Source organism: Arabidopsis thaliana, chromosome 3 (genome assembly GCF_000001735.4).
Source record: "Arabidopsis thaliana chromosome 3, partial sequence".
NCBI classification, from domain to species: Eukaryota; Viridiplantae; Streptophyta; class Magnoliopsida; order Brassicales; family Brassicaceae; genus Arabidopsis; species Arabidopsis thaliana.
Genome location: NC_003074.8, coordinates 13410986 through 13435558, shown reverse-complemented (window position 1 = coordinate 13435558; position 24573 = coordinate 13410986). Strand labels below are relative to the sequence as shown.

At 40.2% G+C, this 24573-nt stretch overlaps 1 protein-coding gene and 5 pseudogenes across 6 annotated transcripts; 3 read left to right on the top strand and 3 right to left on the bottom strand.

Annotated features, from left to right (window-relative positions):
- Positions 1 to 16: 16 nt before the first annotated feature.
- On the bottom strand, positions 17 to 4543 carry AT3G32895 (annotated as a pseudogene; the record flags this gene model as incomplete). Its single annotated transcript has 1 exon — positions 17 to 4543.
- Positions 4544 to 5495: 952 nt separating this feature from the next.
- Positions 5496 to 6172, bottom strand: AT3G32903 (annotated as a pseudogene; the record flags this gene model as incomplete). The annotated part of the gene is made up of 2 exons: positions 5496 to 5794; positions 6094 to 6172.
- Positions 6173 to 7057: 885 nt separating this feature from the next.
- AT3G32902 lies at positions 7058 to 7756 on the top strand (annotated as a pseudogene; the record flags this gene model as incomplete). The annotated part of the gene is made up of 2 exons: positions 7058 to 7314; positions 7651 to 7756.
- A 1969-nt stretch (positions 7757 to 9725) lies between these two features.
- Positions 9726 to 10654, bottom strand: AT3G32896 (uncharacterized protein; the record flags this gene model as incomplete). The annotated part of the gene is made up of 3 exons (NM_148781.1): positions 9726 to 9809; positions 9895 to 10152; positions 10514 to 10654. 3 exons carry the CDS (start codon positions 10652 to 10654, stop codon positions 9726 to 9728), a joined length of 483 nt encoding a protein of 160 aa, NP_683623.1.
- Positions 10655 to 13721: 3067 nt separating this feature from the next.
- AT3G32894 lies at positions 13722 to 19188 on the top strand (annotated as a pseudogene; the record flags this gene model as incomplete). Its single annotated transcript has 1 exon — positions 13722 to 19188.
- Positions 19189 to 19661: 473 nt separating this feature from the next.
- Positions 19662 to 21323, top strand: AT3G32893 (annotated as a pseudogene; the record flags this gene model as incomplete). The annotated part of the gene is made up of 1 exon: positions 19662 to 21323.
- Between the last annotated feature and the right edge of the window lie 3250 nt (positions 21324 to 24573).

Sequence of the window (24573 nt, the reverse complement as noted above, 5' to 3'; positions counted from 1 at the left end):
GAGGTAGTGACTTGGCTCAAGTCATTGGTTGGTCCCAAATGTCGTTAAGCATCCCAGCAATGGCTTGGTCGAATAGCTTAGCTTTATAACGAGTCATTGGGACGGCCGGTGTGACAAGAACATCCTCCGCTACAAGCTTTTCCTCAGCTACAAGCTTAGCTCCTTCCTCGTCTACCAGCTCACGTTCAAGCTCCGGTTCATGCTCTGTATCGTTAATGCTATCCATGATCATATCATCCCCTCCCTCTTGAAAAGGATTTGACCTGAAATCCGGTTCATCTGCAATAAAAGGTACCAAGTCAGAAACATTGAAGTTAGAACTCACATTATACTTACCTTGCAGATCGAGTTGGTAGGCATTGTCGTTGATCCGTTTGATTTTCTTGAATGGACCGTCTATTCTTGGCATGAGTTTGGACTTCCTTTGAGCTGGAAACCTCTCCTTTCTTAAGTGAATCCACACCATATCTCCCACTTCGAAGATTTGTTCTCGTCTCCCTTATTAGCTTGCTTAGCATAGAGTTTGGTCTTTTCTTCTATGTTTCTCCTCACATTCTCATGGATCTGTTGCACTAGCTCAGCCTTCTTTTTACCATCAATACTTACTCTTTCACTCAAAGGCAAAGGGATTAGATCCAAAGGTGAGATGGGGTTGAACCCATAAACAATTTGAAAAGGAGAATACTTAGAAGCAGAATGCACGGAATGATTATATGCAAATCCAATATGTGGTAAGCATTCTTCCCAAGTTTTAAGGTTCTTTTTAATCAATGCACGCAAGAGAGTCCCTAAGGTTCTATTAACCACTTAAGTTTGACAATCAGTTTGCGGATGACATGTCGTAGAGAATAACAACTTAGTTCCTAACTTAGACCACAATGTTTTCCAAAAGTAACTAAGAAACTTAGTATCTCTATCCGAAACTATGGAACTAGGCATCCCATGCAAACGAACTATCTCTTTAAAGAATAGATTAGCTACATGCAATGCATCATCAATTTTATGACAAGCAATGAAATGAGCCATCTTAGAAAATCTATCAACCACAACAAAGGTAGAATCCGTTCCTGTTCTAGTCCTAGGCAATCCCATCATAAAATCCATCGAAATATAATTCCAGGGATGAGTAGGAATAGGTAAAAGAGTATACAAACCGTTGGGCTGAACCTTAGATTTGGCTTGCTTACAAGTATTTCATCTCCCACAAATTCTTTCAACATCATGTTTCATGTGTGGCCAATGGAAATGTTCTTTCATGACTTCCAACGTCTTAGCAATGCCAAAGTGTCCTAACGAAAATATTCAAAAAAAATTAACGAGTTAATTTTTCTTACGAGTTTGTGATTGTTCCAGAAGAAATGAAACAAAAGATACGGTAGAGCTAGGACAGTTCGATCTTTTTCAACATAATCATCGTGCAGTAAATCAACAAAGCCCAAAGTTGACTCCCTGTCTGAATTTCATATGTGGCAATTCCACCAAGATATCTTCGTTAGTTGGGGCAAGAATCCGCACTAATCAGATTTTTTTGGGAAAATATTGAGGCCATTAGTCCACCTCCATGAGCTTCCCTGACAAATAGATCTCGTAAAGAGCAGTTAAGAACACACAAACGATTCTCATAGAAGAGAAACCCGACTTGTCTAAAATAGTGACCAGAAGCAAACTTCTCACAAGCTTTATAAACCTCTTAAAAATCATGGTCAGTTTCATAAAGTTCTTTTATTTGTTCAAAACCCAGAAGCTTAATATTAAGAGTAGAGAGTAGGGTATACCTCCGGGATAATGCATCGGCAACTACATTATCCTTACTTTTTTTGTACTTGATGACGTAGGGAAATGTTTCAATAAACTCAACCCACCTCGCATGTCTCTTGTTAAGTTTCTGCTGGCCCTTCAAGTGTTTTAGCGACTCATGATCAGTGTGAATGACGAATTTTTTAGGCCATAAGTAGTGTTGCCACGTTTGGAGAGCTCGGACCAAGGCATACAGCTCCTTGTCATAGGTTGGGTAGTTTAACGTAGCTCCTCCAAGTTTCTCACTGAAAAAGGCAATAGGCTTTTGATCTTGCATTAAAACAGCTCCAATACCTATACTTGATGCATCACACTCAATCTCAAACGTTTTAAGAAAGTCAGGTAATATCAAAACAGGTGCATTAGTTAGTTTATCCTTGAGAGACTGAAACGCTTCTTCTTGTGCTTCCTCCCACTTGAATCCTACATCCTTCTTGATAACCTCTGTGAGTGGTGCGGCAATGGTACTAAAGTCCTTGACAAATATCCTATAAAATCGAGCAAGGCCATGAAAACTCCTTACTTCTCCCACAGTCTTTGGACTCGGCCAATCTCTAATAGCCTTAACTTTCTCTTCGTCAACCTTAACTCCATCTGCACTCACAACAAAGCCTAAAAACACAAGATTATCCGTGCAAAATGTGCATTTCTTTAGGTTGGCATAAAGTTCTTCCTTTCTAAGGACATTCAAAAAATAATCTAAATGCTCTATATGCTCTCTCAAGCTTTTGCTGTAAACTAAGATGTCATCAAAGTAAACTACAACAAATATTCCAATGAATGCTCTTAGACCAAGATTCATTAACCTCATGAATGTACTAGGTGCATTAGTTAATCCAAATGGCATGACTAACCACTCATATAACCCATGTTTACTTTTAAAAATGCAGTTTTCCATTCATCTCCCTCTCTCATCCTAATTTGATGATAGCCACTTTTAAGATCAATTTTAGAGAATATGCTAGAACCATGCAATTCATCAAGCATATCATCTAATCTCGGGATGGGATGGCGATACTTGACCGTTATATTGTTGATGGCTCTGCAATCAACACACATTCTCCAGCTGCCATCTTTCTTAGGCACAAGCAAAACTGGAACGACACAGGGAATCATGCTCTCTCTAATGTGTCCTTTCTCCATAAGCTCGTCCACTTGTCTTTGCATCTCTTTTGTCTCCACCGGATTGGTACTATATGCTGGTCGGTTTGGAAGTGAAGCTCCAGGCACAAAATCAATCTGATGCTCAATTCCACGAATTGGTGGTAGTCCTTTCGGGTTGTCTTCAGGAAATACATCTTTATAGTCCTGCAAAAGAGAAGTCATTTCACTCGGCAGCACCGGTGCAAGGTTAGTTAAGCTCGTAAGAGCTTCTTTAAAAACAAACAATAACATTGGTTGTTTAGAAGAATAAGCACTCTTAACCTCACCAGATTTTGCAAAGAAGTTGGGCTGCTTGACGACTTGTTCTTTCTTTTGTTTGAGATATATATTTGATCTTGATAAACCTCATGTGGAGTCAAAGGGACCAGAATAGTATTCCCTCCTTTAAAACTCAAATGAATGACGATTAGTGAAACCATCATGCATTACTTTTCTATCAGATTGCCACGGCCTTCCAAGAAGAATATGTCCAGCTTCCATCGGTAATACATCACAATAAGATCTCATCTTCATACTTCCCAATGACAATGGGCACAACCACTTGATTTTTAACCCTCATTTCGCCACTGTCATTAAGCCACTGAAGATCATATGGTTTCGCATGTTTTTGCACTTTCAATCCAAGCTTCTTGACCATAGTTTCACTTGCCACATTAGTACAACTCCCTCCATCTATGATGAGGCTGCAAACTTTCCCGTGCACATGGCAACGCGTGTGAAACAAGTTTTCCCTCTGTTCTTGCTCATCGGTCTTGGTTTGGACGCTCAAAGTTCTCCTAGCTACCAACAACTCACCCTGAGCCGGCAGCTCCTCATTCTCTTTCAATGAAGAAGGTGAATCTGGAATATCCTCTTCGGGCTCTATTTCTCCATTATCCAAGAGAATCATGACTCTCTTATTTGGACATTCATTAGCATAATGTCCTTTCCCTTGACATTTGAAGCACCTAACATCACGAACTCTAGATGTAGAAATTTCAGCCTTTCCTTTGTGATCTTGAACTGCAGCATATGGTTTACTTTCAGCCCTTGAACTCACAATCGGCTTATAGCTGCTGGTTCTCTCCTCTCTTTGGTAAGTAGGCTTAGAAATGGTTCCTGAACCATAACTAGATCGTGAAGAACTCTTCCTCTTAACTTGCTGCTCAAACAAAATCGCCTTGTGCAACATCTCTTCTCTTTCAACATAGTATTGAGTCTCCAATCTGTCTTGAATATCTCTGTTCAAACCTCCAACTCTTACCCTATGGATCTCGGTGTAGTGTTGAAGGTTGAAAACCAATTCAATCTTGTTTTCCCATTCCAAATAAGCATCTGGATCATTCTTTCCGTGGAATGGTGGAATTTTAAGCTTAAGACCTCCAAGATTGTCTTGCAAAAGATCTCTACCATCTCTAGCACGTCTATGGTGTCAACTTTGACTATTGTGAGATGAAGTGCTCCTATGCCCATAGTACTGATCTGTAGCTTCATCTCTTTGCTCAAGCGGCTCATTAAATCTCCTTCGTTCTCCAGGACGTGTCTGCCCCAACTCTAGTTTCTCATGAAACTCTTGGCGAAAAGCATTCAGTTTGGTATCCATCAATTTCTCAAAGGCTTCAACCAAAAGTTTGTTGTTTCGATTGTGGCTAGTCTCTTCCTCCTCAGATTAAGCCATTCTTTCTGCAATAGAGACAACAAAACAACACCAGTAACTAGTTCTTTTGAAACAAACACGAAATGACCCTTCAGATGCTCTAAAACCCTAATTACGACAGTTTCACTTGTTCGGATGCTAAAAATTATCAATTCGTTCCCACAAATTCCAGAAACAATTTTACAAAATACTAGACTCTTTTCGAACTCGTGACAGTTGATTTCGCAATTTTATCACACCAAATAGTTATGAAAATTAAATCAAGGTGACAGACGGACACAGATCTGAAGACGAAAAGACACAAAATGATAAAGATGGAAAACTCAACTTTCAGAGTGTGCTCTGTTACCACATGATGAGATCCTCCCAAGGACTCGACACTCTTAGGTTGAGCAAAGGATAGAGGTGGCTGTGATGCCGTGATGATGGATAGATTTGAATGAATCGATGGATATCACAGAAGCTTGTGGAAGGGCTTCAAGATATCGAGGCTTAGATCCTTTGGATATGCGCACCAAAAGAGACTAAGGATTTTGCTGGATATACACACCAACAAGATGATCATCTTAGAAAAGGTTTTTGATTAAAAGAAAGATAAGTTCTCAAAAGAGAATACAAGAGTATATAAAGAGAAGGAGAAGAGAAGATGAAGAGCAAGTCTTGGAACATACTCGCAGGCTGCCTAGAACACAACAGAAATTAAAACAAAGTTTGAAATTCAAAATAAACCCTTCAACTACTAAGGCCACGAAATTGTCTCTTTATTTTAGTGGGTTTGGGCCGTTAATCATCAAAATGGATGATATGAAGTGAAAACATAAGCCTGATTAAAAACCTTCCTTTGGAAAACCCAGTGGGACAAAACCAAAGGTAGGGAAAAAGAGCACTCATGAATCACTTATCCATCTTGATGAGGTCCTTGAGCTTGAATCAAAACCAAAGAGGTAATGACTTGGCTCAAGTCATTTGGTCGGTCCCAAATGTGGTTAAGCATCCCGACAATGGCTTGGTCGAATAGCTTAGCTCTAGAACGAGTCATTGGGACGGCCGGTGTGACAAGAACATTCTCCGCTACAAGCTTCTCCTCACCTACAAGCTCATCCTCAGCTACAAGCTTAGCTCCTTCCTCGGCTACAAGCTCACGTTCAAGCTCCGGTTCATGCTCCATATCGTTAATGCTATCCATGATCATATCACCTGAGAGCAATCACATGCAACCATTGACGACAAACTCCGTTCATTATTCGACTGAGGTAAGCGCCTCACTTCATCATTGTACAATACCATCTTCTGTATTTATTTTATTTCTGTGATTTGTTTTGTCCTGAGTACTCTCTTCCAAACTTGGTCACATAGAGGACTGTGTGATTTGAAAATTTCTAAAAATGATTTCACAAAAACATGAGTGTTCATATAGTTGCATTGCATATAGAATTGAGTCTAGGATGTTTCATGTAGGATTGTTGCATATGCATAGGGGATAATAAGGAGATAACCTTGTAAGCATGATGATTCACTAAATGAGCTATTAGTTCTTGGATGCATTTGAATGACTTTGAAGTAAAACCGCACCATGTTCTATAGAAACCACTCAGATGCATATCATGACACCTTTCCCTGTCAATTTGAACCTGAATCTGACTTATAATTATCATGTTTGCATCGGTTTTGAACTCATGGATAGAATACATACATGGATTTTCTTTAACTTATTCACCACTCTTGTTAATCCAAGTAGCTGCTTCTATTATTGGAGTAGTTCCCCCACCCTTAACCAACCAATCTTTCAAGCCATGTTATTTTGTGAGAGCACGTAAGGCCTATTTTCAAAATTGAGCTTGGTAGAACGTGGTAGGTTTGAGCCGGCAAGAGTAGTATCTCAGATAGTTCCAATCCGCGTTTTCGGCCTTGGTAGGACTAGGTGGGAACGTTTTTGGGGATTTAGATTGACTGTGAAAAGAAAAAGAATAAAAATGGATTAGAGTCTATAGGAGAAGGAAGCTGAAAATCATATTGAGGTCTAGTGAATGTTTGGGAAGCATAAAATTGATAAAATATACTCTAAAAAAGGAAGATGGCAACAAAAACAGAAAAGAAAAAAAATTATAATAGCCATGAGAGTTTAAGAAAACCCAATTCACTAGACTAGACTCATAGAGTTTAAGAAAAGTCTCTCCTTAAGAACAAAAGCCAAAGAAATGAAAGGAAATGAGTTGATCCAAAAAAGAATCAAAATTTGTCTTTAGTGCAAAAGGGTAGATTTAGGATCATCATTGGGTTTTGTCATCACTTTACCATCATATCACCACTGCTTTATACCATTTCTCATCATTTGTCATCACTTTACATGTGTATGATAGTTTGCATGCATATTGTATATTTGTGTTGTTTTCAGGTGATTTGGAGTTGCTGGTCAGCTAATTGGAAGAAGTGGACCTGAACAAATCAATATACTCGACCATGAGGTCGAGTATCGTCATCCTGGACTTTCTGAATTACTCGGCCACAACCTCTACAGCTAATCACTTGACAACGACACTTTATCCTTCACTCGATCTCGAGGTTGAGTGCAGCCATCACCATTTCTCACCATCACTCGACCCCCTGGAGGGCACCTCCATCACCACCTATCGCCATTCACTCGACCCCCTGGTCGAGCAACAACATCACCACCTCTCGTCATTTACTCAATCACCACCACTCGACCTTGTGGTCGAGTCCGACCATCATCATTCATTCGATCAATCACTCTGCCACCAAGTTGAGTTCCACCATCATCCACCACTCGACATCATACTCGACTGCCAGCTTCAGAGTCTTCTCAATTCTGCACTCAACCAGACATTCGAGCACAAGGAAGAGAAGAGGACTCCAACTCATCACTCGACGCATTACTCGACCACCTAGGTTGAGTACCGTTCTTAATCCGTCCCAATACTATGTCGTTTTGAGTATTAGTGATATAACCCGATTTTCACCGAATTTATCTATGTTTTAAATATAGGATTTTGAGTCTTTATGTTATTTCTCGAGTCTTTTTAGTGTCTTTTCAGGTATTCTATGCAATGGACAACAATGGAGATAAGGAGACATTTTGGAGCAAAAGCTAAGGAAAAGGAAGCTAAGGACGATTTTGGTTCAGGAATCAGCGAGGAGTGACGATCGACATACTCTTGGTGTCGATCGACACCAGTTTCGGCCCAGCAAAAACCCTAGACGCTTTCAAGTTTCCAGAAGATCAAATTTGCTCTAGAAGACTTTCCTATTTGCATTATTAGTCCCTGGACATTTTTAGGGTCTATATATATTGTTTTTAGACCTAAGTTTCTTTTATCAAGTCTTTTATCAAGTTTTCTACAAACCCTATTACTGAGAGACATAAGCCATTCGTCGATTGTTTTCAGAGTTTTATTCAGATCTTAATATAGTGAAGAGATCCATTCTTTCCCCTTCTCTATTTACTGTGTTTATACTTTCACACTCAATCATGTTGTTTGCTTCATCCAATATATCTGAGTAATTTGCTTGTTAGGAATAGGGTTTCGCATTAGGGATTCATATGGTTTAGTAGATTGCCCCATTTGCTAGTTTATCTATAGAATTCTTCATCTTTAATTATGCTTAATGCTAGATCTAGTGTAATTAACTAGATCTTGAATCCAAACAATAGATATTGCCGCCATAGGTATCTGTATTTGGATCTATTATTTGATGAGTCTGGTTTATAGGTGTTTAATAAGAATCGGCCTATTTACTAAGATGAACAATTGAACTCGTTAAGAATGCATATTTAGGTTGATAGTTTCTCGGCTTCTCCGGTGATTATTAGCTATAGATATAGGGAGTTTTGCGGCACGCCCACCGGTTATTCCATAATTAGAGTTTGAGTTTAATAATGGTTCGATAACAACCTAGCTTTCATTAGATCTACTAACCAATAGTTTCCTGAGAATACCCTGTTCCTAGCTCTTTATTAAATCGTTTACAACACAATCAATCTGCTGTCTTTTTACTTTGTTCTCTTTTATTTTCACTACTACCCTGCTAGCTTAATCTCGACATTTAACTCATTGTTTGAACAAAAGAACTCCGTGAATTCAATCCTAAAATACTGTAATTGATCTCTTATTTGAGAGGATAGTTCTAGGTAATTTGAACCTTATCGATTAGGGTTTCGGAACATTTCGCTATAAGTAGCATGTACTTTATATTTTTGACACTAGGTTTTATTCGGTGGACAGTTTGTGTTCTTAACATTTCGTAATATAGATTTTCTCTTACTTTCATTGAGTATTTTGCTTTTAATTACTAAGTTGTTCATCCTGTTATCGTTCTGTTATCATTCTGTTGCTATGATGTTTTCATTCATGTCATCGTTTATGTTCTCTAAATTGAAGTCCGAGTAGTGACTAGGTTGCTGAGGATGGGTTAGAGTAGTTAGGAATCCTTGGTTTGCTAGGTGGTTGAGTATGATTTATAGATCCGTTATGGATTAGTTGTTCTTAATGTCTATTGCTTTCTGATCAATTAGAATTTGAGCCCAGACGTTTCCGTACCCAAAAGGTCTTCGACGAAATGTCTGAACCACTAATTCAAGAGATTCGTGGCTCTGTACCAAGGAATTGGTTACAGGGAGCGTTTTGGCTTTAACTTGTTGATTCGTTACGCCTGTTAGGTTAGCTCTCGTCACTGGTGATTGAGTCTGGGACTAGTTTAACTTGAGGATCTCTGTTGCGGTGGCACTTAGATTTGGTTATCGAACTAGTTGTAGGGATAGTTTATTGAGCATGTCAATCACCTGTAGATTGAGGAAATTTAGCTACTCAATTACCCCATCCTTGGGAAATTCTCTTCCAATTGAATTCTTTGTTTACTCTGCTATTGTTTACTGCTTCTTGTTACCTGTTGCTTAGCTTTTGTATTTCGTACCTGTTATCACTCTTATACTCGACCACACCCAGTTGTCTGATAATAGACTGTGCTGTCGAGTATATTTGTTACAGTTCTACTTGTTACTCGACCTGTCACTCGACAACAGTCAGTACTTAACAAGCTGTGTTGGTCGAGTTTTTTGATAGTTCTGTTAGAATTTCTGTTTTCTGCATGTTCACTTAGTTCTGCTAGAAACTCAAAAGCTGTTATTGCTTGGCTTGACTCTGTGAAATCTGATTGCATCTTGATTACTAGCATCACACCCATTTGGATTGACAACCTTTAGTACTACAACGACATAATAGTGCTTTAGGATTAATTGAACTTAAAAACATATTATCAAGTCCCAATCCCTCGTTGGGCACTTGGGTGTCACGAATGGCAGCTTTGTCAACGCGAGAGGAACAACGACTCGACCGACGAAGAGGAAAGAATCTGTCAAAATCATCGTCTCCATCGGAGATGGGTAGAGGATTAGTTTGGGGCTCAGGAACTTGTAACCCTTTCCTATTCACAGCACAAACTTCTTTGCCATTGTCAATAGAGCCATCTTTCTGATTCTCAGCAGATATCAAAGTGTTTGCATAAAACCAATCAGTCACACCTTTCATGATCTTTTTGTACTAAGCAGCCAATTTAGCATCTAACGACGGGATAACGCGGTCATGTCAACCGAAACAACAGTTTCCTCCTCATTTGTCAATGATTGATGGGTCCTTCGAATCCCAGTTAGATTTTTTAGGATTCTGCCTTGCTTAGAAGATTTTCTGCCACGACCACTGTAATGCCCCGTACGTGGACTATGGACGGGAAAGCTTAAAACCGAGGTAAACGATAATTCATCTATTCCACGAGTCATGTTCAAGGGCAAATCAAGTGACTTAGACTTTGTGGGTAAGGAAACCTTAGGATTAGCTTAGGATGGTTAGGGCGAAGAATACCTAGAGGTGGGCGAGAATTTTAAGTTAGGCCGTTGCGAGAAACCGGATTAAGGACCTTTTCTGTGGCGTGACTAAGGACAAAGTGTGGGCAACCCGTGGTGGCGTGAGTTCGTCCAAGGCGGACGTGTGCTCGACCATGGCCGGCGTGTGCGACAAAGGTGCGGGTGAGAGTTGGCCACGTCATCGACCAGCTTGTAGCGGCTAGTAGGTGGGTAAGTTGCTCCGGTTTTCTATGGTTGAAAATCGGCCATGTCGGCCGCCAAAGTTGAGTGGTCCTTGACCGGCCACAGAGGAGCTTAAGGAGGGCCGACTTAATGTGTGGTCGAGGACGTTTTGCCGACAGCTGGGCGTTGACTCACGGCCGGGTGTCACTCCCAAAAAGTGTCCAGTCCGGGTGTCGCCCATCGAGCGTGGCTTGGTGGCGACGGCCGTGACAATTGTCCCCCAGCACCTCACCTAACTCACTCGCCCGAAAACCTATAAATAGCCCTCATTTCCGACCCTTAGAACTTACACCTAGAATAGAAACCACTTAGAAATGTTTTGGGAATACTGAGAACCATCGGAGAAGTTCACGGCCCAAAACCTTCCGCCGAGCTTTGTGAGTAACCGAGCCGTGTGAAGTAGCACACGGATTGGGTTTATTTATTATGTTTAAATTATGCATGAGGTTGCTAGTTTATACTTAGTATTACTTCATAATCATATATGCTTGGTTGAGTGATTGATTGGTTATGAAGTTAGGCTTAACGATTGTGTAACCGTTATGCTGCCTGTTTGTTAGCGTAACCGTTATGCTGTCGGATAGCATAGGAATAGGGTTATGCGTGTTGTTGTATAGCAATAGGGGGTTAACTATTGTTACGCGAACCATGATAGTCCATCCGTCTACTGTGCGTTGCGTGAAACTCTGTAACGTTATGGCTTACGAAGGTTTGGAGCGGGTCATGCCCGACCAAGTGCTACATGACGATTTAGTAGTGAGGAATGCGATCTCTTTTAGACTGTTGTATCTAGGAGTGTGTGGGGCATTGCCTTGGGGGATATCATGAATTCGTAGAGGCTTGTTAAGATGTCTAGACTGGGGATTGGTAGTGATTGTTTATTTTATTATTAATGAATCTTTTGTTATTGATTCTCTATGATTGGGGGTTCGGTTAGGTTAATATAACTGTTAGGATCCGGTCTCCCTGAGTAATCTTAGATTATTCATGACGCTATTTGTTTTGCAGGTAACCAATAGTGGGTTAAACTTTAGGGGAGGCTTGGACGCTAGGAATACCAGTGTAGGTTTACTAGCCTTGATGTAAAATAACTTTGTAGTAAGAAGGTTGTATGTTTTGGAGTCTGAGCTCCCAGCAGGCAAAACTTATATATCTTGGTAATGTTTTTATGTAATAAAACATATATGTGTTAAAAAGATGTTTTATATTTGTTCCTTGTCGTTAAATGATTATGGTCTAGTCCGGACCGCCCAAACGCTCTTTTCCGGCAAGGGTTGGCAAGCCTAAGCCGTAACTGAGTGGGATGTGCTTGTGGTACGGATAATTTAGGTTCGAATTTATTCGTTAATCTTTGTTAACTGTCCGCAAGTTTCATCAAAGTGGCATTCTTGTCCGTCCTATTTATAGAACGGTTCAGGGGTGTTACAACCACCTTTCAAAATTGCAGATCTTTTTTGTCTTCCGGGGGGGGGGGATTATAACCTTTTCAGATGGGACAGAAAATATATCACTACTGAACTTGAATCTTTCAGCTGCCAACTTTACCATAATGTCTACACGTGGATCTACTTCGTCATCTGACCACAAAACATCGTGTGCCGGATCAAGCCCAACAGTAACTTTCTTCTTAAGCATGGTGATAACACGCGCAACAGTAACATCCGACTCAAACCCAAATAAAGTGCTATAAAACAAAATCTCTCCCCGAGGGGTCCCCTTCCTTTTTTCTGCACGGCAGGATATCGGCCACAAGCAAGTCCGGTAACCAGATGAAAATCAAAAATTGGAGAATCGATTTGAATATTGGAGCTGGATCCAGAGCAATAGAGAAAAGAGTTAGAAAATATCTCTTCACTGTTATTGAAATCTCTTAATCAATCTCTGAAAGCAGGGGATGAATAGCTTATGTCTCTGAAAGAACTTGATATATATGACCTAAAAAGCATTCAAGGACTAATAATGAAAATAGGGAAGTCTTTTGGGGCAAATTTCCAATTCTTCAGACTTAAAAGCGTCATGAACTTCTCTGGGCCGTAACTGGTGTCAATCGACACTCTTGACTGAATCTAAAAGTGAATTTGTCCTTTAACTTCTTTTCCTTACCTTTTTGCTCTAAAATGTCTCCTCATCTCCATTGTTGTCCCTCTCCATAGAGTACATGAAAAGACTCTAAAAAAACTCTAGAAATATTAAAAAGTCTCAAAATCATATATCTAAAACATAGTTAAAAACAATAAAAATGGGGTTATATCAACTCCCCATGACTTAGCTTTTGCTTGCCCTCATGCAAAACATAAAAGCCGAACTCATGGAAGAGGTTTTCAAAACATAGGAACTCCCAACATTCTCTAGTCTATTGCCATGATCATTCAAACTAAATCCATATGCCTAGCAGTCTAATCAAATCCTAACCAACATGTACTTTTCTGCAAGCTTACAACATTCTTGATTCCATACCTAAGTTCCACAACTATATCCACCAGGCTTTCATCGATGGGTCTCATCGAGCAAGCTAATATTCAAGAACCTTCTAAACTTATTCCTGTACTATACCATGATAAATCGACCATTCTTTATATATATTTTTTTCTTTGGTATTCTTTTCTCCCCAGACATATTCTTTTTGAAGAGTAAACAAAGGGGAACTCGCATACTGGATCGACACCCTCGGCATTTTTCTAACCTTTGTAATTGATCTTTCCTAATAATGTATAATAATGGGGTCATGAGAAACATTTCTACCCCTATACACTACCAAAAATAATATCAATCTCTTTTTTTTTTTTCTTTTATAAGGGGAGAGGAATACTTTTCTTTTTCACATTGGTCTCAATATCAAGTATGAACAAGGGGTCAAGTTCTATGAACACTAACCGTTGGATGAGGTAAAAGGAAGAGCAGTGAGATTAGCTTCAGCCTTAGTGGATTGTGTTGGAAACCAGGATGTTGATGTTCCAGCCTTAGCAAAGACCAGCTGCTATGGATCAACAGAATAGACTAGTTGATGTTCAAGACCCACCTAATGTTGATCAACCAAGAAACATTGGTGCTGGTGATACTCCAAGGAATCATCACCAAAGACAAGGGATAGTGCATCCACCAGTTCAGAACAACAAGTTTGAGATCAAGAGTGGTCTCATCTCCATGATCCAAGGAAACAAGTTTCATGGTTTACCTATGGAAGATCCCTGGACCTTCTTGACAGCTTTGATAGGCTCTGTGGCCTTACCAAGATCAATGGTGTCATTGAAGATATGTTTAAGCTCAGACTATTTCCCTTCTTTTTGGGAGACAAGGCACACCACTGGGAGAAGACTCTGCCCCCAGACTCTGTCAACTCATGGGATGATTGTAAGAAAGCTTTTCTTGCCAAGTTCTTCTCTAATGCTCGCACAGCTAGATTGAGGAACGAGATCTCAGGCTTCACACAGAAAAACAATGAAACTTTCTGTGAAGCTTGGGAGAGGTTTAAAAAAAACACCACTCAATGTCCCCATCACGGCTTCAAGAAGGCTTCATTATTGAGCACACTCTACAGAGGAGCTTTACCAAAGATCAGAATGCTACTCGACACTGCCTCAAATGGAAACTTCCTAAACAAGGATGTAGCAAAAGGATGGGAGTTGGTCGAAAATCTAGCAGAATTTGATGGGTTCTACAATGAAGACTATGATCGCTGAGTGAGAGGAACTGGAGGAACTGAGGATAAACAGAGCAAGGATATCAAGGCTCTGAATGAAAAGCTAGATAAGCTGTTGTTAGCTTAACAAAAGCAGATATACTACATCACTGATGAAGAGCACTTCTAAATGCAAGAAGGGGGGAATGATCAAACTGAAGAGATGTGCTACATTCAAAACCAAGGAGGGTTCAACAAGGGCTACAACAACTACAAGCCCAACCCAAACCTCTCCGACATAAGCACTAATGTAGCCAACCCCCAAGATCAAGTGTATCCACCACAACATAACCACTCTAAGCGATTTTTCCAGTACAACCAAGGTTATGTCTCAAGCAGCAGTTCAATGGAGGATACCAACAGCATAATCCACCACCAGAGTTCTTTCAACAACCACAACAAGCCCAACAACACAAAATCCTTACACAAAACAAATGCTTCAACAGGTAATCGAGGGTCAAACTACTGGAGCTCTAGTTCTGGAAAAACGATTGGCTGAGATCAATAGTAAAGTTGACTGTTCCTACAATGAGTTAAGATGCAAATATGAAGATCTAACATCCAAAATGACATACATGGAACGCCAAGCTGTTTCCAATACCTCCTCCACGTATGCAGGGCTACATCCAGGAAAAGCCATTCAAAATTCAAAAGAATATGCACACGGTGTTACGCTCTGTAGTGGAAGGAAACTAATCAACACCCAGACAACAGAAAAGATCACTGAGGACAGTAAAGTTCAAGAAGGGGAGGATCAGCATCAAAACGAAGTTCAAACTGATAAACCAACTAAGCTTGATCAGCCTTCAGACTCAATCAACCCTCTACTCGATCGAGCAAAGCCAACTTTTGAGGAAGGAAATCTACGGCTGCAGAAAAAAATAAAGAATTTGCTCCGCCACCCTACAAACCGACTATGCCTTTCCCAAGAAGATTCAAGAAGAAATTAATAGAAAAATACAAAACCCTTTTTGATAAGCAGCTAAAGGAGATAGAGCTAAGTATACCATTAATGGATGCTTTCATGCTCATTCCACACTCCCACAAGTACCTCAAAGATCTGATTATGGAAAGAACCAAGGAAGTGCAAGGTATGGTAGTAATAGGCCATGAATGCAGTGCTATCATCCAGAAAAATATAATACCAAGAAAGTTGGGAGATCCTGAATCCTTCACCCTACCCTTGTCAGTAGGACCTTTATCTTTCAGTTAATGCCTATGTGACTTGGGCGCTCAATCAGTCTCATGCCCCTATCTAAAGCCAGAAGACTGGGTTTCAGTAAATACAAGCCCTGCAACATCCAACTGATACTAGCTGATAGATCAGTCAGAATCCCCCATGGAGTCCTCGAACACCTTCCTGTTAAAGTCTGAAACAATAGAAATCCCCACTGATTTTGTAATACTGGAGATGGATGAGGAGCCAAAAGACCCACTGATCCTAGGAAGACCGTTCCTAGCTACTGTAGGAGCTATTATCGATGTCAAGAAGGGAAAGATCGACCTAAACCTGGGGAAGGAGATGAAAATGACCTTCGACATCAATAAGGCTATGAAGAAACCAACAATTAATGGACAAGTCTTTTGGATCGAAGAAATGGATAGATTGGCTGACGAATTACTGGAAGAACTTACAGAGGGAGACCACTTAGCAAGTTCCTTAACCAACGACGGAAAAGAAGGGTACCTATACTTAGAAACTAAAGGGTACAAAGAGTATCTAGACGCCCACATGCTAATGGAAGGACCAGAAGAGTTTGAAGAATTGATTGTTCCCTCAGAAGAAGCAGTATCAGGATGCACCATGAGCCTAATCAATGAAAAAACGAACTCTACTGAGATGCTCAACCATGGATGAGAGAACATAAGTTCAGATGACTCGTCAGAACTCAAAGCTCCAAAGGTTGACCTTAAGCCTCTTCCAAAAGGTCTGAGGTACGCGTTTCTCGGTCCAAATGATACTTATCCTGTCATTATTAATAATGGACTAAGTGATGAACAAGTGAACCAGTTGTTAAATAAGCTTAGAAAGTATAAGAGGGTAATTGGGTATTCATTAGCTGATATTAAAGGAATTTCACCTAGTTTATGTACTCATAGGATCCATCTTGAAAATGAATCATATACTAGTATTGAACCACAAAGGAGATTAAATCCAAATTTGAAAGATGTGGTTAAAAAGGAAATTCTTAAATTACTTGATGCTGATATCATCTACCCAATTTCTGACAGTACATGGGTCTCTCCTGTGCATTGTGTACCTAAGAAGGGAGGAATGACTCTAGTTAAAAATGATTTAGATGAGCTCATTCCCACTAGAACTATAACATGACACATAATGTGCATTGATTACAGAAAACTAAAAGCTGCAACTAGAAAGGATCATTTTCCTTTGTCATTCATTGATCAAATGTTAGAAATGCTAGCTAACCATGTTTATTACTGTTTTCTTGATGGTTGTAGTGGTTTCTTTCAAATTGCAATTCACCCTAATGATCAAGAAAAAACCACGTTTACCTGCCCCTATGGAACTTTTGCATATAAGAGAATGCCTTTTGGTCTATGTAATGCTCCTGGAACTTTCCAGAGAACATGACTTCGATATTCTCGGATTTTATTGAGGAGATAATGGAGGTATTCATAGACGATTTTTCAGTCTATGGATCCTCTTTCTCCTCATGTTTGTTAAATTTATGCAGGGTTCTAGAAAGGTGTGAGGAAACCAATTTGGTACTCAACTGAGAGAAGTGTCACTTCATGGTTCAGGAAGGAATTATGCTAGGGCATAAGATTTATGGTAAAGGAATTGAGGTCGACAAGGCAAAAATCGATGTCATGATTCAGCTGCAAACCCCTAAAACAGTTAAGGATATCAGAAGCTTTCTAAGCCATGAAGGGTTCTACAGGAGATTCTTAAAAGATTTTTCAAAGATTGCTCGACCCCTCACTAGATAGCTGTGCAAGAAAACTGAGTTCAACTGTGATGAAGATTGTCTTAAAACTTCACGTGTCTGCCCCTATCGGTCAAGCACCCAACTGGGACCACCCATTTGAGATCATGTGTGATGCATCCGATTATGCAGTTGGGGCTGTCCTGGGCCAAAGGATTGATGGAAACTTCACGTTATCTACTACGCCAGTAGAACAATGGACGAAGCTCAAACAAGATATGCAACCATAGAAAAGGAGTTGTTAGCTGTGGTTTTCGTTTTTGAGAAATTTAGAAGCTATTTGGTTGGCTCCAAAATGAAGGTCTACAAAGACCATGCAGCACTAAGGCACAACTATGCCAAAAAGGAAACCAAGCCAAGACTTCTAAGGTGGATACAGTTGCTTCAAGAGTTTGATATGGAAATCATTGATAAGAAAGGTGTTGAGAATGGAGTTGCAGATCATCTCTCCAGGATGAGAATTGAGGATTTAGTATAGATGACACTATGCCCGAAGAACAGCTTATGTTCTACGACCTTGTTAACATCGACACAAAGGACATGTTGGACGAAGCATATGTAGTTGAAGAAGAAAAGTTGCCCTGGTACGCAGATTTAGTCAATTATTTGGCAAGCGGTATGATCCCTCAGAGTTTGGATGCATATAAAAAAAAAAAAGTTCTTTAGAGATGTCCACCATTACTATTGGGATGAACCGTACCTGTATAAAATGGGGAGTGATGGGCTATTTAGGAGGTGTGTCTCTAAAGGAGAAGTTCAAGGTATACTGGAACATTGCCATGGCTCCACCTATGGAGGACATTTCGCCACCTTCAAGACTGCCCAAAAAGTGTTGATGGCAGGTCTCTAGTCGCCCACAATATTTAAAGATACTCAGGAATTCATAGCGGAATGCGATCCATGCCAAAGAGTCGGAAACATATTTAGGAGGAATGAGATGCCACAGAATCCCATTCTTGAGGTAAAAGTTTTTAATGTGTGGGGAATAGACTTCATGGGTCCGTTCAACCTTCCCTCATATGAAAATGCTTATATCCTCGTATCAGTGGATTACGTCTCCAAGTGGGTGGAAGCAATAGCAGCACCAACCAACGATCACAAAGTAGTCTTGAAAATGTTTAAGTCCATTATTTTTCCGAGATATGGTATCCCGAAGGTAGTGATAAGTGATGGAGGCTCATATTTCATAAACAAGGTCTTTGAAAGTCTATTGAGAAAACATGGGGTTAAGCATAAGGTTGTCACTCCCTAACACCCACAGACCAGTGGCCAAGTGGAAGTATCAAACAGTCAGATCAAAGCTATACTCACAAAAGTTGTTGGTGTCTCAAGAAGGGATTGGTCAGCTAAACTTGATGGGACTTTATGGGCCTATAGAACCGCATACAAAACGCCCATTAGAAGAACCCCGTTCCAAATGCTATATAGGAAATCTTGTCATCTACCATTGGAAGAGCCATTTGGGCAACCAAACTTTTGAACTTGAAAATCAAGGGAGCTCAAAGAAAAAAGAGCAGTCAACCTGCATGCACTGGAAGAGATTAGGCTAGAAGCATATGAAAGTTCGAAAATCTACAAAGAAAGAACAAAAGCCTTTCATGACAAAAACATCTTACCAAAAGATTTCAACATTGGAGACCAAGTTCTGCTATTCAACTCCAGGCTCAAGTTGTTTCCAGGAAAGCTAAAATCCAGGTGGTCCGGACCTTTCACCATCAAGGAAGTATTGCCATATGGGGCAATTACTATTACCGGGAAGGGAAGTTATGAATTTACTGTGAATGAGCAGAGGGTCAAGCGTTACATGGCAGATTGCCCTATTCCTGAAGGAACTACAGTTCACCTCCAGGAGCCCATCAGACCCTAAAATAGTAAAAAGTCTAGCTTAAGACTTTAAACTAGCTCACTTGGGAGGAAATCTCATGCCTATCTCTATACATATTTGATTATTATATTTTGATATGCTTTTTAGTGTTTTTCAAATTCAGGAAATAAATCACGATTTGTAGAGTTATGAAGTCTGTGATCAAGAAATATCTGCTACAGAAGCAATTCTACTCTATCAATTGGTCGAGTAAATTTGCATCATCATTTTACTCTATCAATTGGTCGAGTATAGTGACTAGACGATCAAGCATGGTGATCGAGTGGCCCAGTTGTTTCTCCATCACTCTATTACTCGGTGGACAAAGCCTTTACCCATCATGCTCAAATACTATTCGGTCAAACTTTCTTATCCCATCAAAGCATGGGAGACCATTCTCCTCCACTCATTCAAATCGAAACCAAAGATAAGATATCACTCTCTCTCACTTTCTTCTTTGTGCGCACCTAACTATCATCTTTGTCGAGTACCTCTTTGAAAAGAGTGATCTTTTGGGTCTCATGACCAACCCTCACTCAGCCTACAAAACAGAAGCGCTTCAGTTTCTTGCTTCACTGGAAGTTGAGTTGTTTCAGGGGCTATCCAGCCATGAAGCGCGAGAAGAAGGACTTGGGTATATCACCTTCCTAGTCTATGGAAAAGACTATGTTTTGGCCATCAAAACTCTTGAAGATATGTTCGGATTCCCTAGAGGGACTGATGTTAAACCCAAGTTCAAGAAAGAGGAGCTTTCAGATCTTTGGGTAACAATAGGAGATGACGCCCAATTCTCGTCCTCAAGGGCCAAGAGCAACGCAATCTGAAACGCCTGCATCCGTTACTTCCAGAGAGCATTGGCTAACGTTCTCTACGCAAGGGAGAAGACATGACCGATCAACAATGGTGAGATAGAGCTGCTGGACATTGGCCTAAAGGATCTTCTAGTCTACACAAAGAACAAAGTGCCTATGAAGGGTGACACAAATGATGCCTAACCATCAATGCGTTTATTGAATCATCTTTGTGGTTTCAGAAAATGGGCACTAGCGAATAAGCACAAGAGAACCATTTCTATAGAGGTGGGGGGGTGATAACACCTATAATAATGGCTTGTGGAGTGCCACTTTAGTCGACTTCCTTTGCCCCAAGATGGATCGACATTCCTCACCTGAAATGGACTTTGTTCATCGAGCATCAGAGTCATGCCAGGATTCTCCTACCCAGCCAAGAGCTCACAACCATCACAGTGAGAGATAACATCGATTTTAACCCGCCTAATGAAGAACTTTTCTTCATGGATAGGGCACCCCCGACAAGAGAAGCTCCGGACAATGAAGAAAGGGCTAAGAGTGAAGAAGTGGAGGAGATGGATTGGGAGAACTAAAATGCGAGTAGGTTCCATTTTGAGGAACACAAACTACCACCAAGAGTGAGTAAGAGTCTGAGTGAAGCGCCCAAGAATATTGGTTCGATGAGTGCTTGGAGTAAGTTTCAAGACAAAATGTTGGGAAATTGTGGCAACGCCATCGCCGCAATTCATGCTTTACTGAGCTGTTCATCTTCAGGCGCCACCATGATAAGAGAAAACCGACCTGAAGAAGTGGTTTCAAGAAGGCACAGAGTTTCACCGTCAAGGCAGTCTGCCTATGAGCAACGAGACGTAAGTCGCCCCCAAGCTCCTGCAAGACATTCATCTCATGAGCACCAAGAGCAGAAAAGAAGAAGAAAAACAAGAGTGGTTCGACCAAGGAGCAAGGACCTTCTTATGACTAGCAGGAGATCACTCGACCAAGGTGCTCTACGTGATATCGAGCAGAGTGTCGAGCACGATCCGTGGGATCAGAACGAGCAGAGTGTCGAGCAAGATCAGTGGGCTCAAGACGGGCAGTACTCGAGAATGAATTGGGATGCTTACCACAGCATCAACGAGCAGGAAAATACCTCTGACAACTGAGGTAACACCACCTCAACCATTGTACATACCATAACATTTTTATTTTTATTTGTGTGTTGTTTGTTTTGGTCTTGAATTTTTTCTCAGATTTTTATTACACAAGGGACTGTGTAATTTAAGTTTGGGGGAGGGTTCAAGACATGTTTAACATTATGTATTCTTTTCTTATTTCTAATTTTGCATCATCTAAGGCATAGAAAAAACCATAAAAATTTGAATTTTTTTCTGAAAATGATTTCACAAAAACATAGTGTCATGTAGATTGCATTTCATTTTAGGATTGTATATAGAGTGTTTGCATTTAGGATTGCTCATTTGCATAGGGGATAATGATGATTTTAAACCGTTAAGCATGTTTTGATTCAATGAAGTAAGTTCAATGCCCAGGTTGTTAGTTCTCTGTTGCATAACCGATTGTTTCTCTGAAGTAAGACCGCACCCCTGCTTTGAATTTACAACGTGACTATACTGCTTTGATTCAAAACTCGCTTATTTGATGTCATTCCCTATCTATTAGAACCTAAACTGAATTTGCAATTATCATGTCTGTGCATTGTTTGTGAACTAATGGCTACCATATACATACTTTGATTATCTTATTCACTTCACCACCCTCTGTTAATCCAAGTAGCTGACTCTCATTTTTAGAGCAGTTTCCCATACCCTTAGCCTAGCCTTATTTCAAGCCAAAGATCATTTGTGTGTGATGGAGTGGTCTTTTTCGATTGAGCTTTGTATAACGTGTTAGGTATGAGCCGACAAGAGCAGTCTTTCATGTAGACCTAGCCCACACTTTTTGGGTTAGCTAGGACTAGGTGGAGACTTGTATTTAGGATTGGGATTGTGTATGGGATGAATGGGAAAGAGAATGAGAATGAAAAGAAATGAGAATTAGACATGTATTTATCATCATTTAGCTTAGTGATCACTCATTGTTTCATATCATTTTGCATCACATTTAGCTTATTTTGCACACTTAGACATTTAGGATCATCTTGCATACATATTGCATGTTTTGGTGTGTTTTCAGGTGTAGAAGGAGCTTACAAGGATTCTACTCGACCCTCTACTCTATCCAACCAGGAGGGAAGCAGTAGAGCATTCTACTCGGCCAGTTCACTCGATCCATGCAGCCACAAAGGAGGCAGCAATTCACTCGACCCACTTACTCGATAAAGGCAGCAACAGAAGAAGAAGAAGAACGATCTACTCGCCCTACTACTCGCTCCTCTACTCGACCCATTTACTCGACCAAGGGCGACCCACTCTACCAGACTTGTTGATCTATCAAAGCGTTTTCGGATCCTCCTCATTCCTCACTCAACCAGACATCTCGGCATATAATAAGAGTGGAAGAAGCATCTACTCGACCAATTGATCACTCGGAGCATAGACACAAAGGCGCAGACTTTGCAGCACCCTCTTTACTCGATCCCCAAGATCGAGCACTCGCCCAAACCGCCTCAAGTCTCTTGTCTTCTAGTGAATCTAGGGTTTCTAACATTTTAGTATAAATAGATCACTTTGGGATTTGTCCAAGGGATCTAGCTTTTATCCTTTAGTTTTTCTTTGTGTTCTTGAATCTTCAAAACTTAATTACTTTTAATCTATTTCGTTTTTGCATTTAGTTCTTTTAGTAAAGATGTTTAGCTTGTTTAGATCTACAGGTTGGTATGATTTCAGTAATTTCTGGGTTTGTGTTCTAAGTTATGTTGCTTGAGTAGTGATTAGGGTTCTTGGGGATGAATTAGATTAGGGTAATCTCTAGGTTAGTCAGGTGGTCAAGATTAGGTTAGATCCCTTCTGGATTCGTTGGCCCCTATGCGGTTTTCGCTTGCTAATGTGGAAATTTGACCATAGACGTCCAACGTCAAAAAGACGTTCAAATGGATGTCTGATCTACGAATTCTAGAGATTTGTAGACTTGACCAAGAGATTGGCTAGTCTATTTATTGGCTTTGCTAGATTGTTGCTTAAACCCTGCTCTGCTATGTTTCATCAACGAGAGTTGAGATTAGGAAGTGGTAGGGTTATGGGGTCTCTATCACGAGAGTGGATTGAACCAGTTTTTGAATCTATCGTCTAGGGTTTATGCCTTTCACCTGTTAGCCATCTGATGAACCTTAGAGTTGCCCTTATCAATGAATCCATCCTTAGGACTTCTATTCTTCTTAGATTTATTTGTATTTACCCCCTGATTGCATTTTTATTTACCTGTTATTTGTGTCACCTGTTGATTGCATTTTAGTTCTTAAATTTGTTACATGTTGGTTTATCAATGATTGAGTAGGGCTTTTAGAGTTCTCATTTTCCTTGTTTGGGTCGAGTATAGTTCTTAATTTGTCCCAATACTTCGTCGTTTTAAGTATTAGGGTTTCGGAATATTTGGCTATAAGTAGCATGTACTTCACATTTTCGCAAACAAGTTTTTATCTAGTTTTATTCCGCAGACTTTGTATTCTAGACCTTTTGTAATCCGAATTTCTCTTTATCTATTCAGTATTCAGTATTCAGTTTTTGTTCTTGATTTTGTTTGCTGTTGTTTATTCTGTTATCATCCTGCTGTTACACTATTGTTATCATGTTTTCAACATGTTCAACGTTTATGCTTTTTGTTATGATGTCTGAGTAGTGAATAGGTTTCTGAGGATGGGTTAGAGTAGTGTAATGCTAGGTGATTGAGTATTGATTGATAGATCCCTTCTGGATTAGTTGTTCTTAATGCCTATTGCTTTCTGATCAACTGGAATTTGAGCCCAGACATTTCTGTGCGCAAAAGGTGTTCGATGAAATGTCTGAACCACTAATTCCAGAGATTCGTGACCCTGTACCAAGGTATTGGTTGTAGGGAGCGTTTTGGCTTTAACTTGTTGATTCGTAATGCATGTTAGGTTAGCTCTCGTTAATGGTGATTGAGTCTGGGACTAGGTTAACTTGAGGGTCTCTGTTGCGGTGGCACTTAGATTTGGTTAATGAACTTATTGTCTAGGGTTAATTTATTGAGCATGCCAATCACCTGTAAACTGAGGAAACGAAACTACTCAATTACCCCATCCTCGGGAATTCTTTATCTGATTGAATTCTTTGTTTACTCTATTGTTGTTTACTGCATCTTGTTATCTGTCGCTTAGTTTCTACAGTTCTTTCTTGTTACTCGACCTCATACTCGACCACCCAGTTGTCTGGCAAGAGACTGTGCAATCGAGTATCTGTGTTTTATTTTATGTCTGTTACTCAACCTGTCACTCGACCTCACCTAGTGCTCTGCAAAGAGCTGTGTTGGTCGAGTGTTTTACTGTTTCTGCTTGAATTTCTGTTTTCTGCATGTTCACTTAGAACTGCTAGAACACACCACAACCTGTTATTGCTTGGCTTGACTTAGTGACTTCTGATCACATCTTGATTGTTAGCATCACACCCATTTGGAGATA